The 20,459-nt window shown below is 37.0% G+C and overlaps 1 protein-coding gene across 1 annotated transcript in view; it reads left to right on the top strand.

Moving 5' to 3' along the window:
* Positions 1-20,459, top strand: part of LOC113502505 (mitogen-activated protein kinase-binding protein 1) — a 119,577-nt gene that overhangs the window by 54,551 nt on the left and 44,567 nt on the right. The window contains exon 3 of the mRNA XM_026884103.1: positions 19,373-19,464. Coding sequence (XP_026739904.1) covers positions 19,373-19,464 — 92 coding nt within the window. The remainder of the gene's footprint in view (positions 1-19,372; positions 19,465-20,459) is intronic.

The following is a 20,459-nucleotide window of genomic DNA, read 5'->3' as shown; positions in this document are numbered from 1 at the left end:
AACAGTGAAAGCATTACACTTATTGTCTACTTTTTGTGTAGTGTCATTATCAAATATGTCTTGGCAGAAATGAAAAAATCTCCCATAATCAATAAATGTACCATAAAATAAGGTATATATTAAACTTGTAACATTTTAGAAACTTCAAATGTGTGATGCCCGCAAGCGACACAACGTATTTGTGACCTGTACTTTCCAAATGGTCTTCATATGGTCAAATTGCTGATCGATAAGCCTCAGTGAGGGGAAAGTGCGTTCCAAGTTTTTGACTAGACGAAATGGTTTATTTTGTCATATTATTATCTAGATATCTTTGATAATTTGGCTATCAGTATTGGGTGTGTTCGTGCATGTGATTTAAATGTTTGTGGAATCATTGCGAATAGAATAATTCAATGCAAGAAAACCGGCGTTTAAATGTCCCATTGTTGGACAAAAATCTTGCAGTGTCTGATGATGGTTATGTTTGAATATTGGTAACTACTCTGCCTCAATGCGTTTTGAAGTTTATGTTTGCTCACGATGATTTTTTCTCCGTTTATCAGTGGTGTCAAGATATCCCACCAAATTTTAGTATTTCTTGCAGAAGATGAAATTCCATCGTTTTATCTTCTCTTCGACATTCTCCACACTTTCCCAACAATTTGTAACTTTAATTAATATAAACGTTTTCGATGTTGCATTACATGATGTGTGTTATTTGTCTTTCATTGACAATTGATAGTAATTTGCTTTATAATGAAGTCATTAAAGTAGTGTAGATATAATGAGTTTGGTTATTTGTAAAAATAATTTGTGGTCGGTAGAGTCGAGAAGTTTTTATAGACATGATGTTATTGAAATAGTTTTGAATTTTTTTTCTTTTATTTCGTGCAAATTGAACTGAGCTCTTGAGTTCTTACGACCGTATTTAGAACCACACTGGTGAACATATCGCCCTTAAGTGTCATGCTGTCTTTCCTTCTTCGTCAAGTGAAATGTAGAAACAGATGTACAATTAAATACGTTACTTAAGATTAGTATTGTTCCATGATCGCTGAAATAAAGAATTTCCTAAAAAAGTGGCCTAGGCTAGATGCGGAAGTTAACGCATAGATCACATTTCATTTCATTTCAAAGGATCGGATGTTGTGGCATAATTTAGGGTATGCCCATATCGAGTTGTGGACCGCGATACAGTTAGGGGCTTACTGATAGGTTGATCAATAAAAAAACCATAGTTCTACGTACTAGGCTATAAGGCCATTGTGGAAGCGAGATACCATCACACAGTGTAATATCTCTCGCTTCCTCTATATCAAACAGTCCTGTTATAGGCTTAGATAATTGTATACAATCGGACTGCACGATTGGTTTGCAGTTCTATTGAAGCCGTGTAAACTACCTCCAAACTGCAATTTGTAGGTGGATTGCAGACATTGCAGTTGAATTGCAGTCCGTCTGTCCAGAGCCTTACACATGCCAAGTATCATATCATACCATAACGCGTAACTTTCCTCTGAACGATTACAAACGCTTTCTCGAGGTGCAGCAAGAAGGTCACGTTACGAATGTGTCGAGTTACGAGATCGTGTGTCTCGGTGTACCTCGAGTGCATGAGCTATTAGTTGAGTTAATGTTGATAAAGTTTCGTGATGGAACTCTTTGGATGTACTTAAATGACAATTGATTTTTGCCTTACATGTTTGGATTAGTTGATTTTGGTGTCGATGATTAACTTGATGGCAACCATGTTAGAGAGGCGCTGGTTTAAATGATACTAAGTTGTATCAACCATACTTATCAAAAGGAAATAGGAAAACTATCCTATCGAGAAGGAGCGACTCTCGAAAGTCTGGGGGTTCCGCACAGAAAAATATTTTTTGCAAAATGTTGTTGCTAGTCAAATTGATGACCGTAGCAACCGTTGATTAACCTCGATGTTAATGTTCATTATTTGTTATACCTACCGACAAAAAAATTACTTAATCAGCGAAAATGTCCACTATCTAGCCATCACAAGACACATCTCTAATTGGTTTTTCTTTGGGAACCCTCAAAGTAGCTGCCGATTGCGGACTCTCAGCGGACACACAGCTTGATGACAGACTGGCGAACAAACAGCGAAGTTTCAGTAATAGAGTTCCGCATAGTAATCCCAAATACATCCCACATCACAAATCTCGACTTCAGCACTTAACACACCAGCAGACTCCTCGAAACGGGAAAGCTAAAGCTTTTGTTTCGAACAATCGGAAAGCTTTCAAACTGCTGCGGCGAGGTCAATGGGTACTGCTGTGCGAGGCGTTCGCGATGACTGACAAGTACCTAGTTTGATTTAACAAGTCAAGTCCAAGGAATATAACTGTTCTCGCTTGTGATATGAATTTTAAGTGTGCTGTATGTAGTGTAATGATGGCATTTGTGAATCTGATTTGTTTGACCGATTTTTGGTATTTTCTTTTTCGTGTCGTATGGTTGATGTTAAAGTTTGTTAAAGCTGGTGTCAGTGTATATACGTGGTGATGAGGTTTTAAACACCTTTGGAAATAATTGCCATAATATTATGATTAGTTTGAGAGCGTGTATGTATACTTGCTACCTCTTAACTCAAACAATTAAAAAACGAATTATGATGAAATTTTAAATTATTTTTTTGATTGCGCGTCGAAATGTTACATAGGTGGTAAATTATTGACTATATTCACAATTCATTATAGACCCGGTCAGGAACAACAAAATTAGACGAGATAATAATATAATGATATATTTTTGATACATACACTACTTTTTCCGACTACGGGTAGTGTTATTTCATCTACACTCAACATCCACGCTTCAAATAGTTAGTTGCATATAAAACCAAGTATTATGTAATCTATCTGTCATTGATACCAACTAAACTGTAACATCAGATCTATTGAAGTTAGATCCCATTCCACCCTTCCACCGGTTACTTTCACTCGAGAGAAAATCCGTAAGACCTGTGTCACAGCACACGCGGAACTATAGCGAGATGATGGGAACTGTGCTTGAAGACCTACTGGTAAAGGATAACTGGGAAAGTCATTTGTAAGGATTGAAAGTTTTGAGTGATGGGGAGGAGATGTCCAGATAACGGAATGAAACCAAAATAGTGAGTGGTCTGTACGAGAAGGATAAAGAATATCAAATCTCTAGGTAGAACTCGTCATCCATCGAATTTATAACCGTAATCAATGTTGCTTAACCTTGATGTTTTTTTTTACCTTTGAGGAAAATACGAAATCTGAAGAATTTTCACTGTCAAGCTATCTCGGTTTATGAAATAAAGCCTGGTGACAGACAAACAGACAACGGAGATTTAGTATTACGGTACCGTTTTTACCCTTTGGGTAAGACATCCTAAAAATGTCCCTTGCTCAGTTCACCACTTCCAAAGAACTGTAACCGTGAAAATGAATTGGCGCAACAAACTCCACAGCTGACTGAAATAGAGTTACTTTCTCACAGACAATATTAATATGGATAAATAGTGAGTGTATCATAGCTGCGCTTGCGCACGGCACATACCTCTCCCAGTGTAATTGTTGATTGCTTTCTACTCCGCGGGATCGCTGTCAAGCGCGGAACGAACGGTGTTCCATATCGTCGATAGATGGCGGTAGTGTCTAATGATGTTATTAGTGAAAATTTATACGAGAACGGAATTAATTTATCAGCTGTTTATCAAGCGTAAATTGGTATAGAAGATAGAACAGTTGAAGCTCTGCATTTCTTTACTCATTATTCAAAACTATATTGTCTTGACTTTGTTTCGATGTTTCTGCTCAGGGTAGCTAGCTAAGGAACACTACAAGTGATGATGTTTATCCTATTTGCAGAATAAATTTCATTTAAGAGTTAGTGTAAGGACCCCAACAGCCAATGAACCTGAAATGAATGAGTTCTCCCGCTTTGGGTAGAGCGGAAGGGAGTGTCAGACTCCTACTAACGAAAGCCCACCCATGTTCCTTCCTTTTGCCCTTTGTACCGGGGCCACGGTAACCCTTCCGTACAATCTCCTTATCCAATAAACACTGTTAACATGTCTATAAGAAACAAGTCAATTAAAGTACTTAAGAAAGTAGTTTAGTTTCTCTTGTTACAGGAAACCCTTCGATTCTATAAATATTTCATACACAGGCGGGTCTATAGTTGCGCAAAGAAAATTCCAAAGATTTTTATTAGAAAATATGACCTAGTAAGGGACACGTTATAAAAGTTTACTATCATATTACTTCCCTGTACGATTCTCAACCGGGAATGCATAGTATCACTTTATATTATACTGCTACTTGATAAATTGCCACGCACCGGCTAAAACGCGGGATCAATACAAGAAAATACGGTACAAAATCTATACTAATATATGAAGCTGAAGAGTTTGTTTGTTTGTTTGAACGCGCTAATCTCAGGAACACTGGTCCAAATTAAAAAATATTTTTGTGTTGAATAGACCATTCATCGAGGAAGGCTTTAGGCTATAAACTATCACGCTGCGACTAATAGGAGCGAAGATACAATGGAAAATGTGAAAAAAAAATAGGGCAGGTATAAATCATAACTTACATCTTCTACCCACGGGGACGAAGTCGCGGGCAACAGTTAGTTTAAGATAAAACCTCACATGATTCTTACGTGTACATTTTCACTAACTTCCTTACTAATATTATAAATGCGAAAGTAACTCTGTCTGTCTGTCCTAAACCACTTAACTGATTTTAATGAAATTTGGTACAGAGATAGAGTTGACCTTGAGAAAGAACATAGGATAGTTTTTATCCCGGACTTTTGTAGAGTTCTCTTGGAAACGCGATATAACCGACCTCGACGCGGGCGAAAAGCTAGTTAAATTTTACTTGTAGACACTTGTACTTATTCTTGATCTACATTATTCGGCTAACCAAAATTATACGTCTAGGAATAACCTCTTTGGGTAAAATAACATTACAATAAGTATTTAATTAATAATGTATAAACTCGTTAGGCAAGCAAAAACTGTGCCAAGAAACCGCGGCTCGAATAAAAACTCTAGTTTTTTGTTTTATTCTGATATTAATACAGTCAACAACATAATTTGATGACCAAATCAGATTCACTAAAGACCCCAGAACTCAGCCCAAATCAAGTCAAGTTTAGTCAGTCTATGTAAAATCCTACTGCTGTACAAAGGCCACCTTCGAAAACTCTGTATTTTTTTGCAATTTACAGCCGTGTATGTGCGAATATTATAAACTAGCTGTTGCCCGCGACTTCGTCCACGTGGTTAGAATTTTTTCCCGTTTTTTCCACATTTTCTATTGTATCTTCGCTCCTATTAGTCGCAGCGTGATGTTATATAGCCTATAGCCTTCCTTGATAAATGGTCTATTCAAATAAAAAAGATTTCTCAATTCGGACAAGTAGTTACTGAGATTAGCGCGTTCAAACAAACAAACTCTTCAGATTTAGATACCTAGTAGTATAGAAGTATAGATGTGAAAGAAATTATGTTTCACGGCTCAACCAATTTCGAAAAAGGTTTAGGGCAGTTTGAACTCGAAAAAATGACAATAATTACCTTTTAGCAAGATAATCGACATAAAGCAATTATCTCTAAGTATTAACTTATTGAGAAGGCTTTTCAATTTAATTATTGCCATTAAAGTTTCGTTGCTCATTACACATTAGTTAAATAATCAATGAAAACAAAAACGGTCTTTATTGTAGTGTAATAAAGGTTATATTTCAATCGACGGTTTATAATATATATGTATGTTGTCGACTGTACTTTACAAGTGTCCTTGCTATGTTAGCACTTTGGACTTATATGGGCTATAAACAGATAATTAATACTACATAGTTTATTAGTCTGTGTCTTCCGTAAAGTTCCGTACACTACTATTCTTGAAGGTCTAGGCAATATCACATGGCAATTGCAAACGAATAGAGGAGCTCGTGGCTAAGCTATAACCGCATAAGTGATACGATCACAGGTTAAGCTATGCTTGACGCGGTTGGTCTGTAGATGGGTGACCATCTTTGTCATAACGAGTTCCTCCGTGTTTCGGAAGGCACGTTAAATTGTGGGCGGCTGTTATTCCTATATCTTTGACAGTCGTTACAGGTAGTCAGAAGCTTGAAAAAGTCTGACAGCCAGTCTAACCACGGGGTATCGTGTTGCCCAGGTAACTGGGTTGAGGAGGTCAGATATGCAGTCGCTCCTTGTAAAACACTGGTACTTAGCTGAAACCGGTTGGACTGGTAGCCGACCCCAACATAGTTGGGAAAAGGCTAGGCCGATGATGAATTGGAAACGAATAGAAGATTTCAAATGTATAGGGATGATATTCCTTTTCAGGATATGTCAGTTTTAATCTCTATTTTCCCACGTTTTTATGAACTCACTTTCTCGTTTGTTAGTCGTTCCGGTTTGATTTTTGCAACTCAATTTGGCAATTGAGGCACTTCCCGATAAGCTGGCTGAATGAAATTTTCAGGGTAGCTTCAAAACCGGTAACAATGCATTATACAACTGAGAAAATTTGATGAAATTTTACATTAAAAACGTGGGTATTTAGGTTTTTAAAATCTATTTTTTTTTTTGTATTAAACAATTAAATGTTAACTTACGCGTTAAATCAATTTGTACCTCATATATTTGCACGTTTATTTGCAGACATGATAACGGTTAACTCATGCGAGATTATAGTTAATTAATTACAAATCAGTTAAGTCGCGTTAATGACACTTGCGTTTATGTTGACCGATTAGTAATGGTTTGTACGTTTAATTATCTTCCATGCCCAAAGTTAAAACGGAATTATATTATTAAGGATCTCCGCTGTCTGTCCGTTCGTCTGTCGGGCTTCAACTCATGAACTGTGATAGACGGTCTAATTTGCCTCAGATGATGTGTTACCGTTGCCGCTTTACAATTTTAAATATCAATATTGAAAATGTCAGTTGCAGTGTTTGATTGTCAGCAAATGAACAAATTATATATGTAACAGATATTATTCTGGGTTCCTAGCACCATCTACCAAATGAATATAAGTTATTCAGTAATGTTAAATAATACAATTTTTTTCAAATTTACATATGCTATTCGAGGGGTAAGCTATAAAAATCTTGAACACATCTATACCAAATACATTAAAACATCGTCTTATACTTTCCGTGATAACCGGTAAAGAAAACGTATTTTATGTCAACATGCCACCAAACCTAACTTATTTCAAACCGTTTTCTCACTCAGTATCAGTAGTTTTATATTCAAAACTTAAATGAACAACTACAAACAAGAAATCAGTGTCAAAATAGTGCCACTAGTGTATCGCAGTATCTCACAAAGGTATACATACAGTGTCGACGAGTGTATATTCTGTGGTTTCTCATACAGACAGTCTCTCTGAAACTGTCAGTGGTTATTAAGTGGTGTCACGTGACCCGATAGTGATGCTTTGCGGTTGTTTTGATGTCTCTACGATGTGATGTGTGATGATGGCTCTCATCGGCCCGAGGAACAGTGCTCCCGTTATAAGGGATAGTCTGAACACGCCTGCTTATGAGGTAAGTTTATTGTATATTGATGATTTATATATTTGTTTTAATAGAGGAAGGCGAAGGAGTGGTTTTTTTTTCAAATGGTCTTATATCCGAAAAAAGATAATAAATAAAATGCGGACAACATCACATACATTGTTCTGAACCCAAAGTAAGTTGCTAAAGCACTTGTGTTATGGAATTCAGATACAACGAAGGTACCACAAACACCCAGACCCGAGACAATGTACAAATGTGAATTTTTACATTGACCCGACCGGGGATCGAACCCGGGACCTCAGAGCTAGCGACACCTTGAAACCGGTGCGTACGCCACTCGACCACGGAGGTCGTCGGAGATAGAACACTACTCTCACAGTAAGGAATTTAATCCTTGTGTCGCGGGGGTATTTACGAACATACAATTCACATGCACAAATACACTCACGCTGCCCGCAGATCACACAAATGCTTGTCCTACGCTGGGATCGAACCCGCGACACGTCTCGCACATTGGGTTTGGTTTGGTGATCTCAAGGCTATCCGTGCAGTCGAAAAAAAGAGGGCTAGTAAAAATATCATCGTCTCCTTAAGATATATTATGTCGCCAGGGGTGTTATTTTAACAGGTCTCCACTGATAGTCCGTGTGACACGGCTGTATCAAATGAACGACAATAGGGATGTCACAGATTGGAAGTGGCCGGTAGACCCTACGGGATAATTGTAACGTTGCGGTTAAGAATATTTTGTTGATAGCGTCTCTCCTAGAACCTCTGATTTGATGATACTACAATACATTGGACAGTAACTCATTACTAGCAAATTGTGTACTTAATCACAGAGCAATAAGATTTATGTGCAAAAACTAAAAATACCAAAATGGACCTATCGTCTTTGGAATAAAGATGATTTTAATATAACATGCTGTTTAGGTTTTTTTACTAACTTATGAAGTGGCAAAAAGTTGAGTTTTCTTATACATTACGTAGCGAAAATTATCATAATAATAGCATAGAATAATAATATAACAATTACATGTTTATTTCTTACGAGCTTCCTTTTAATATTTTGATTTCTTAATTATGTTTGGTGTATCTGAATTTAATGGGTTATATAGTTTTTTGGGGAGGTTCTAATTATGATTTAAGTTTGTGTAATATCTCAAGTTTTTGGAAAATATGGGAAAGGTGGAGTATTAGTAGTGCGTAGAGAATAGGGATGGTTTTTTGAAAAAAAAACGTTCCTGGAAATGTATTCTATGAATAGAGATATTCTAAAAAAAAGTATGAAATAAACACGCGGAGTAAAGAAACTCCGCAAAAAAGTTTTTCTGGAGATTGCCCGCCTAACCAAAAGAAGAGTTAAAGCAATATTTCCAAGAGAATTTCCTTAAAAACTGGCTTTCTGAGTGCTTAAAAGATTATTATTATGAGGAAAAATTAAATTGAGACATTTTCGAAAACCATTTGTTAACTGTATTTTCATAAATAAAAGATACCAAAGATACCATAGGATTAAAACAGATAGAAAAAACACAACGCAAAAATTGTATGATGGATGACATACTGACCTAAAACTGTCTTAAAAACCAACCTCTTCACAAAATCTGCCTGACTCAGCACTAAACTCAACAATAACGTATTAAATAACTCCGAAGTGTTACGATTAGGTAACCCTTACTCAATACTCACTCGGTACTTCGGTACCAGCAGACGTCTGTCACGACGTAGTCATAGAGGAATGGTAAAGTGGGAATTGACTTGTGGACTTGTGGTTTCCAAGGAGTAGATTTATAATAGTAGCTGTTGCCCGCGGGCACGCCTGCTATACATCAAAATATATCCCATTAAACCATCCTATATGTTAATTCTGGTCTTAAACTATCTGTGTACCAAGTTTCGTCTAAATCCGTTCTGTGGTTTTTGCGTGAAATAGGAACAAACATCCAAACATTAATCCAGTCTAATATATATAAGTAGGATAGGTCAATTTTATTTTTACTTAAGTTTCAGTTGCCCCTTTGTCTGATTGAGGCCAATTTTTTCTTGTGTGACTGTGCATTATAATGGTGTAATAACCGTCTGATTACATAGGTACTCATTGAAATAATGTAGATCACTTAGAAATTAGTTAATAATACTTACAATTGACTTTTAATCATTGACCATTAAGACCCCTTTACTTGTCATCCAAAACTGCGTCACAACCAGACACATTAATAATATAATAAAAACTTGAAACCAAAATAAAAAAGCCATCATACCTTATAAATCTGATTGATGATCGAAAACACATCATTATAGAACTAATGTGTGCCCATTATATTTGATTCGGAGAAATAAAAAAACCGGTTTCAAAGAAACTGAAAGTTTTGTCCAACGAAAGTTAAACGTCTGACCTTCTCAGCGCTCGCGTCAGTTCTCACGACTTTGCCCTTTTGGTGGTTTAATAGTGCTCCAGTTGTGATTGGCAGAGTTCTGGTGAAACTCCTGGGCGTGAACCATGAGCTTTTCGAGCTAGGCGTATATTTGGAAGAAGAGATGCCGCTTCGTGCAATGTCGTGTGTAGTCTCGCTTCCACGATGGAATTAAGTCTTGAGGAAAACTTAAATTGTATCGATGACATGACTTTGACTTGTCAGTCCCTGTGTTGTGCGCGATCATGTCTCCACAACCATGAAAATACTGCGTTTAGACATGGAGGTATATACACTGAAAATTTAATTAAGAAAAAATAGCAGATGGACATCAAAATTACTTAAATTTAAAGTCGATTCCTTTTCGCAAAATTAGTCGTTGATATTTAAATTTTTCACGATGACTGATGGTCATTTGCTTTGTTAATAATAAAACTATTGGCCATGGGCCTGTTTCTGTTACCCAAAAAATATCTTCCTTTTTTTGCCAAGTGGGTATTCCTTATGTACCCCGACTTTCTCGGAGAACCGGGTAGTGTCACCCTATTACTGACTGCACCCGTACCGCCGTGCAACATCAATGCGTAGCAAGCCATAAGATTCCGGTACGCACAAAGGCATTTGCCCTTCACTGGGACAATATTCGTTTATACCAATAATAACTTAAGTCACCGTTCACTTCAAGTGGTAGAAACTATTCTTGTGTCTGAAGGTGTGCCATACTTGTATTAAACCCACAGTGTCCACTATGAGTTCCTGATCTTTCGTCTCTTATGGTTACATAAAGTTTGGTTATGTAATGTTTTACAGACCGAAGATATTTGATTGAGTGGTTACCTTCTCTCGTTCAATATGTCGTGTTGGCACTCTTTCTTTTTTATGTTTTTTTTTTTGCTGAGCCCGTAATTTGTATAACTGAGTTTTTGAGTTAAAAAAGAATAGGCATTCAATTTGTCTGTTATTTTTATGCTTGTTACCTTAGGATTTCGGTCTTGGTGAACCGATTCTGTTGAATATTTTTTTCATTTGACGTTAAATGATTGCAATTTAATCTCATCAATATATCTCCAAGTTTAGCTCTGTAGTTTTAATTTGAAGTCGGGTGTTTGTTTGTGTTTTTAAAACATATTCTACGTTTGTCCTGGTGTACTCGATCTTATTTCTTTAACTCACTTCTTTCTTACGTCTTTATATTAAGGCATACTATGCTATAGAAGTGTGAAATCGGCAAAAGGACTTATGAAACCAGAGGTTATTCAAAAGTTAATAATTGCGATCGTCTTCAACTGTAGACACTCTACTAGGACTTGTCTTCATTTCCTCCTCTTACGTTTTATGCCAACTATTCGTTCCTTGTATAAATCATTTAGTATTCCAGCTGGCTCACAAACAAATAGCTCGCGCCGCCGACGCACATACCATGCCCATGTTTGCGACTCGTAATCTCCAATTTAATCTGTGCCTTCACTGAGAGCTCCCTAAACAAAACTATTGCTTTTGCTAGAGCGAGATGTTACACTACATCTGTATAGCATTGTCTCTGTCACACAGCGATGCTATTCTATTTTAAAAGTATTAAGGGTTCTTAGTAAGCGCTATGTGCTGCGACTATTCAAGTGAGTGAAGTTGTTATAATGTTGCTGTTACATTTTAGATTATACCCACGGGTTGGTTGCGACTGGATGATATATCATTATTGTTTAAATTTTGTGGAAGGTTGACGATTATTGATCTGAATGGAGGTTTTGGGTGGTTCAAGAATGATACTTTTTGGATGTTTTTGATTTTTTTTGACATCGTTTTCTGATTTCGAATGACGGGAGATGAAACTTTTCGTTGTTTGTGAAGACGCTTGTCCTGGGAGTAGGACGTTTATAAGCTGTGTTATTATTTTGATTCCGAAGTGCTGTGATTGGGGAGAAGAGTCCTTCAAAAACCACAGTAGCAACTCTTCTTATTCAACCATCGTATTCTTCTTGATGCAACCTGGTGTATTAGTTTTTAAACTGCCTCTTGGTCTCAGACGTCGATTTTTATGACTTCCCTTGAAGCCTCTTAATAGATTCTAAAACAAAAGTACCTCAAGTACTTATGCTAATACATTCAATTATAGTACGCATAATTTGACGCCCTCGGATAAAGATTTCATAGAAAAACCTGACTCATATAAGTCGTACTTCATCATTAGATATTTATTTAGTGGCAACTCGAACCCACGCGAGATAACCTACTATAAAAAAACCGGACAAGAGCGATTCGGACTAGCGTACGACGGGTTCTGTACAAATTACAAAATGCAATAAAATAGTATTGTTTTATGAGAGAATCTTGAATGTTTATTCTTTTTGTATTTGTTATTATAGCATAGTTATTAAAACACATTGTTTATTAAACCATTCCAGATGTTTCGTTTAACCGTCTCGGTTCTTGAGATGCAGTCTCGTGACAAAATAGAATACGGAGGGTCTTAGTAAAGGATGCCGTTTGACCTGTTCGGTACGGATCTCTAAAAATCTTTAAAAAATTAGAGAGTTCAATCTTGATACACGTTTGCCACTAACAGGCGTCGCCACTCGTGGGTCGGTGGAGAGCTTTGTAGAGATGAAAAGTTTTACACATATAAACAACATCATAGTTGATAGTTTGTATGATATTGATCATGTCTAAAGCACGGCCACATTAAACAGTAGTAAGGGCCGAGAGCTAGCTTCCGACCTAAAAGAATAACTACTACATTTTGTAGTGTGTACAACAAGCAGATTGCAATTAAAAGACAGACAAACTAATCTTACTGATTTTTTTTAAATGCGTCTATAAACAGGATAATTATTTTTTCAAAATAATTATACCATACGTCTTTACATTATTGCCAGTGGAAAGCGCAGTGATTTAAAGACTACAACAATATCCAAATATAAAAATCGATTGAGCAAATCAGGAGTTACCGTGCCATTTAAACACAAAGGTACACACATGACTTGCAGCATTAAGCTGAGCGACGGCCGTATTGCGTGTTTGCGACGCATATTCTTACCTTAATGTCTCAATTTTGTACAATTCGTCCTTATGTATTTCTGGGTCACAAGCACGTAATAAAAGTTTTTTTCTTTCTTTCTTTCTTTCTTATAAAACCAGAAAACGGAGAACTCTTTTCTTCGTAAATCCATAATTATTCACAAAAAGCTCCACAAAGTTTAGTATTATATTATAAGTGTGTATAGTTCCCAACCGACGTCACCTCGTCAGCTGATCGTAGGCGTACAGTCGAGAACGCAGGTTGCCCCCGACCGGTGTTCGCTGACGAAACTATTCACTCGAGTATTTCGACACTTGTTGTACATTCCATTCCGCTGGTGGAATTTGTAAACGGTGCGTGGATTGTTATGGTCGATGTTGTTTTGTTTGTTGATTCGAATAATTTTGGTGTATTTTATGATGTTGTGTTGATGGGTTAATTTTTTGATTCCTGTTATCGCTGTTAAGCCTAATCCTTATCTTTAAGTCGAATAAAAAATACCCTAATCTGTACCGATTTCTTTAAAAATCTCAGAAGTTTTTGTGTACAACAATCCATTTCTTGTCACAAGCCTTCGCAATTGTAATGTAAGAAAGATGATCACGTGACATCGCGTAGTCACGGATGACAAAAAAAATAATGAAATGTATGGGATGAAATTCCTAATTATTTTCTCCAGTGACGCGATTTTGACAATTGACAATAATTTATTGAATACTATCTGATCTCTGTCCAATTTGTTGGGCGTTGTTACTTCCTAGGTTGATACATGGCCTCTGAAATTAATAAATAATTTAGCTTAATATAAGTAATAGGATATTCTGAATCGGTTCAGTAATTTCTGAGATTACCTTCCACAACGTCACAAATACGATAGGAATCCAAGTACTAGCGGAAGCCCTCATAACGCCTTTGTTCATCGATCTTAAGCACATCCTTTCCAGTGTCACAGGTGTTATAAAGCTTGTGAACACTGCTGCCACCTCTGATCTATCTGATACTCTCATTTATTATCTATTGAGATGGATACAACCAGAGAGATCACAAACAAAAATCATTGTTACGTGCCATCCGAAATACGGACACTTTGATATTTATATGTTTTGGCCAACTTTTTAACCATCAGTTCCAACTTCTATCTGAGGAATAAATATGGCCGTTTGACATATTTTTTATATAAAATTTCAAAATGTTAAAAATATTCGACAGGTAAAAGTTATCGGCCGTTAAACGAATACATCATCAGAATAGCCGTTTTTATTAGTAGTTGTCGTGATAACCCATTACATCTTCGCCATCCGTTCAGTCCACTTATTAATAGGTTTCGATTTCTACCAAGAAGGGCATAAATATTCAACGCCTCGATTAAAACTCGTACCGCCGACTAATTCCGTAGAAAATTGTTCGTTTAAAACGATAGCGTACGATTCGTCACAGTTTCCTTTTGCTTTTCGTTCAGACAGCTGTTCGTTCTAGAAGATTAACGAAGGATTCATTTTATTGTCCCTTTTTAGTTCTTAATTAGTTTCTGTTTTGTCGTATACATCGGCTTGGTTGCTAGTTGTTATACCTGCCTGTGCTGTCAGCTTTTATAAAGAATATAAGCACGTATAGCTGTGTGGTTATAGGTCACTTCGCCAATTCCACTGCGTGCGATTTGTCGCGGGCTCGATCCCCGCGTAGGACAAGCAATAACTCATTAACCCACGAATGCTTGTTCTGAGTCTTGTGCTTGGGACTGATATTGAATTCCAAACGGTGTCGGTTTTTCCATAGGACTCTGTTTGCGGTGTACTGGTTGTTTTCTCGCGATGCTTTCGTTTACCGACTTCAACAAGTAATAATTACATTGTCAAAGTCACATTTTTATATATACCTCCCACACCTACTATTGTGTGCCGTGCGACGCGGTAGTATTCACAAGCATTCAAGTCACATTAGCAAAAGACACCCAGACTCATGGAAAGCATTTGTGGAACATTCAATTGCTTGTCCTACGCGGGGATCAAACTTTCGTCGCCGTTGGTCTGGCGTGGTGACCTCAACCACTCAGCTATCCGTCAAAGGATCTTCGACAAACAAAAAGACATTGATGTGCCTAATTCCATCCTTCAACCAGACCAACGGTCCCACCACTAGGTTATCACTTATTCTTTCCCTCTCACAGTCAATACAAATCAATGGAGTGAAAGTGAGAGGTCGTTGTTTAACGAAATGGAAAGTCTAAGTAATTATTAAAGTAAATTACAACTGTTGTCTGTTTGTCTGCTAGCCGTTTAGTGTTTATTACTGCTGTGTCCGGTTCATTTGTACGTTTGTATGTTGGGTCTTAGTTGAATGGTTTTATGTTGTTTTGTAATGTCTGGATGGTTTGTAACTTAACAAACTTTATGTTGGTAAAAAAGAGAAAATTTGGTGCCAGATCCTATAAAATATTATTATGAAAATTTTATTTTATTTTAAATATCCAATGTCAGAAAGAGAAAGAAGAAAAGAAAATGTGAGTTTTTTTAAACCCCAAATAGAAACCTTTCTCTTAAAACTTTCTTAGATATAACTATAGCAAATGGTATCACCATATCCTTTCAGAATATAAGTTTAAAAGATGCAAAATCAAGACAGATACAGTAAAGAAATATTTCCAAACATTTGTCTTACATCGTTGTTACGACTCCGCTGTCACGTCATCTTACGTCGTCACCGTTAAAGTTATGTCCGAAACCAGACGAGCTATCCCTAAAAATACGCGTCACAAAAAATATTGGTGAATAAAATGTTAAGCGCAGGTGTCGTTGCATTTTTAAAGGAATAAAATCAGAGAAAGATTGACAGACAACTGGCTACTAAATGATGCTTGAAACAATTACCAAGAAAAAAATTAAAAACTGTAGCTAAAAATGAAACTAGTTTGAGAACACTTACCGGGTTTAGACAGAAATAACTAGATATTCTGTGTACCGTGTCGAACAGTGACCCTAATAGCCATGTGAGCTCCTGAACACCGATGAAATATTATAATTGTACTCAAAAACTCATTTAGATGGCAAGAGAAATAACGTGATAATATATTACTTGAGATTTATCTTCGACTCGGCTCGATAGCGTGCGATTGGGGAGGCCTGTGACTGGCAGTGGTCGAATATAGGCTGATGTTCATGAAGATGATGATATTACTCGATATCAGAGTTAGTAAACTAGTCACATTTATCCCAGCGTTAGTGCTATCTAAAAAGTACTGATCTGACAAGACAAAGTCACGTCACTTTTGTTTCTCTTTTTGGCTCCTGCCTTATGGACTCCTGCATTATGGAATTTAATATTTGTGTCGTGAGGGTTTTCGGAGTCATTCAAGTCATATGCCCAAAGACACCCAGATTCGTGGATCAAACAAATACTTGAACAAGCGGGGACCGAATCCGTGACACGACGCGGTCAATGGGTATAGAGTGGTGTCCTCAACCACTCCGTGCAGTCGTAAATAATGGAATTCCCATAATTTGAAGCTTTAGAGCTTTGCGGCTTTGCAATGTTTTAAAAACGGTACAATATATTTCACACCATTTAAATGATTAATAATAATACTTAACAACCAGAAATCACTAAAACCCTGTCGCCATTTGATCAAACGAGAAAAAATCCGGGAATCCCATTAATGAATTCCGCGCGCTGTCAAGGTCAACTGACACTTGATCCAAGATGGCCGACCGGTCGTCCTTGCGCGTGCGTGAGGATGCACTTGTACAGCATACAGCCTTGCGAGTCAAGGTCAGCGAGTTATGGTGTAAGGATCTGTTTACCTACATCAGCGCGGCTTATTGTTAAATTGTGAAAGTTTGATACGCTGCAGTTGTTGCTAAATGTGATTGATTTTAATTTGAACAACTTTAGTGTTTTCGTGTGGCATTCATAGATTGGGAAAACTTAGGAACAACAAAAAAAAAAACAACTTTATGAAGTTTTTTCTTTTGGTTTAAGCAGAAATAGTCGTTTAGTTGAGTCAACACGCCAAATTTAATGAACGCGACGTGTCACTGTTTTGATCACCGCTTAGGACAAGCATTTGTCTAATCCACGAATGATTGTCCTATGTCTGGGTACGCTATTTAAATTTTTGGTAACCTCCCGAGACACCAGGATTAAACCATAGTATATATAACTATTAGAATGTTGTGCCCTTTGTAAATTTGGATGAGCTTTGCGGGCGTATTTTTTAGGCAAGGTAAAATAAATGTTTATCTGGGGCATAATTAATCATAATGATATTATTACGTAAAGTTGAACGGAGGCTGTTGAGATCAGGTTTCATGCGTAACACAACTTTGAGTCTATCGGATATCAGCTAAGTCGGCCTGTTTGATTGTCCATATATTGTTACTTGTGGTTAATACGTAATACGCGCTCGAAACACGATCTTGAAGAGAATTATCACTGTTTATTAGTTTTGGTAAATCTTGACAGCAGCTTAAACGAATTGTTTGAAGCTTTTAGTTATTAAGAAATTTATTTGTTGATCGATATTATTTTTAACGATTAATTTATTTTTCAAAAGGAGGAGGTTCTTTATTCGTCTGTATTATTTTTTTGTTTGTCAGCTTATAACTTAAGGCTGCATAAACAGGTTTTGTTGATTCTATTTTCATTTAACGTTGAGTACCTGTCCTTTGGTCCCATTAATTCCATCAAGTTTAGATCTGTAGTTAATATTTGAAGTTGGTTCTATGTATATGTTGTAAAGGTTAAATATAAAGGCTACAAAATGATCTGTTAGACTTTCAACTGTCTAACTATCACAATTAATTGATGCAGATGCAGCTTCGACGGATGGACTGACACTGGAAACAGCTTAATCTTGATTATATTCATTCTCCCATTGAGTCCGTATTATTGGGTAAAGAACCCTAGTTATTAACTAACCCTGATTTCCCACATTACTCCCTATCGTTCCGAAGAATAAGATGATTTTTCGTTATAATTAAGCTCATTAATAACAAAACTCGTTAGAAATAGTTTAAAACCCACATTAACTTCGTTATCTCTGTTCTAACAAACGTCTAGTCTTTATCTAACGTCGCCAAGGTTTTCGAGATATTTGCACAACTAGTACAGCCTTGTGGACTCCAAATATTGAGAGAACTGCCTTTAACCTCCGGGTTTGCTCGTAAGTAACGTTAATACAGTCCCGTCTTGGTCAAAGAACAGAACAGAAGCAGGACATCCCAGTTTTGCCCCTTTCTTCCATGGTCACTACCATGGTCTTCTATTCAATACTCAATACTTTACCTTTCCTAAAAACTGCTTAGGCTTTCCCAAATAGTCCTATTGCCTTTTATCTCATTGTCCTTCTATTGAGGAAAGACGTTCCGAAAGATACCAACTAAAACCAAAATAGTCCTTCTTTGTTAACGTAACTGGGAACAGACAGAAATGTTTCTGAATGCTGGTGCGATATTTCTTTACCTACTTCCCATTCTAAGGGTTAATTACGGCAAACTGGAAATATTCCACTTCATCAAAAGGATTGATCAATAGGCCTACACAATATTACATTTAATTCGAATAGAAAACTTCAATTGTATGGGAAAGACTTTCCTCCTCGACAAGTGACGTGACTTTGACTTGTCAGTTCAATAAATTGGAGTGATTCGTCACCCCTAGTGCTTGGAAACATAAACTTGTCTAAACACTCTGTTACCGATTCTGAAAAATTATGTTTCTACGACACGCCTAAATACACAATGAACAGACGAACCTCGTCAAATCTCTTAATATATGTAAAGTATATTGTTTACATGCAGATTAAAGCACTTTTTAGGACTCGCTAGGTACGTTATGTAAACGATTGCGTAAATACGTCATGTTTGGATGGTGGCATTGAGGTGTAGCGCCGTTTGGAAGATCGTAGGATGTTTTACTAAATTAATAGATATTTCGATGTCAGGCAGATGAAGGTTAACAAGGAAGTATGTTGACCAAGTGAAGGAAGAAGCAGAAGTGATAACATATAAGGTAGTGAAAGAGATTAGGATGGCACAGGATAGACAGAAGATGTAAATCGTCACACTGACAATTGCCTAGCTCTTCAATTTTGATGACGATGATATTTAGATGTATTTTTAGGCTTTGTCCCACTTCTGGGCTTCATCTTTATGGAAAAGTTTTCTCCGAGGTTCAAGGTCCAATACGGGTTGCCTCACGACGTTTTAAGGTTTCCATTCCCTTTTATTATTAAAGTTTTAGAATAATAAATAAATTGTGTCACTAAGAAAATATCACGATTTTTACTTGTCTCCAAAACTGTTACTTGGACATGCATTTTTTTTTGTCACCAAAGTAGGTACACCGCGTCTTTATTTTACGTCCATTTGAACTTGTATCAATTGTAACATTACTTATAATACATTTCCTTTGTCCACAGATAAAGCTAGAGAGTGTTCTCGGCTTGACGGTGAGCAGCAACGCGGCTCTCGACTGCGATCCCAACACCGAACTAGTCGCTTATCCAGCAGGGTGAGTAGTTTCATTCTTTTTAAGACTTCTCCTCGAAGGAATTTAAGCCTTGTGTCTAATATACAAAGGGTACACTAGGGTTTTAAGATTAAAAAAAAAATTGTATGGAACAGTGTCGAGTTGGACTCGATACACTGTTCCATACAAATAGGCCAGTGAAAGAACGAAATGCTTGAGTAAATATTTGAGGGACCCACGAATTTATGACAGTGGCCATCTTTAATTGACGTCGATTTTCATTTTTAGTATTTGTTATTAAAGCGGCAATAGAAATACATCATCTATGAAAATTCAAACAGTTTAGCTGTTACGGTTCATGAGATACAGTTTGATGGCAGACGAACGGACAGGCAATGGCACTTCATTAATAGGCTTCGGCTTTAACACTTTAGGTACGGAATGCCAAAAAAATAAATAATTTTATAAATCTTCCAGTTCAAAAATTAATTTTTATCGAAAATTTACATTGCAAAGATACAGATATATATTTGACCTCAGTCGACATTTACCCAGAAACTGTCGTTTCACGGCGTGCCGCATCCAATTTCCCGGTTACCGAGTCGCCGGCGGGCTTCACTCCACCGACCTGACACACGTACGGAAGGTTAGCTTCTAATGTTGTTACACTGGTAAACCAATCTGGTAGTCCAAATTTCTAGTCGTCTAATCCGAACTGTAAATGTCAGATTTCTTGGTTTATTCTATATATTCCACAACTTCCACACAATGCCATCTAGTCTCAGACTAAGCAAAGCTTGTATTATGAATACTAGACAACTAAATACATACATATTATAGATAAATTACCATACAAAATTATCGTGCTCATCTCACAAAAAATTGTCTTGGGAGGGAATCGTACACACGACCCCCGGTACAAAGGTCGAGGCGACTAACCACTAGACCAACAGGCCAGTCAATATATAAGAAGTTTTGAGCAGTGATCACCACGCTAGCTCACTGCGGGGGTTTTCAGATATCAATATTTGAACATT

The sequence above is a fragment of the Trichoplusia ni genome, chromosome 17, assembly GCF_003590095.1.
Source record: "Trichoplusia ni isolate ovarian cell line Hi5 chromosome 17, tn1, whole genome shotgun sequence".
Taxonomy (NCBI): Eukaryota; Metazoa; Arthropoda; class Insecta; order Lepidoptera; family Noctuidae; genus Trichoplusia; species Trichoplusia ni.
Note: the sequence above shows the minus strand (reverse complement) of the source record. Positions and strands in the feature narration are given on the sequence as shown.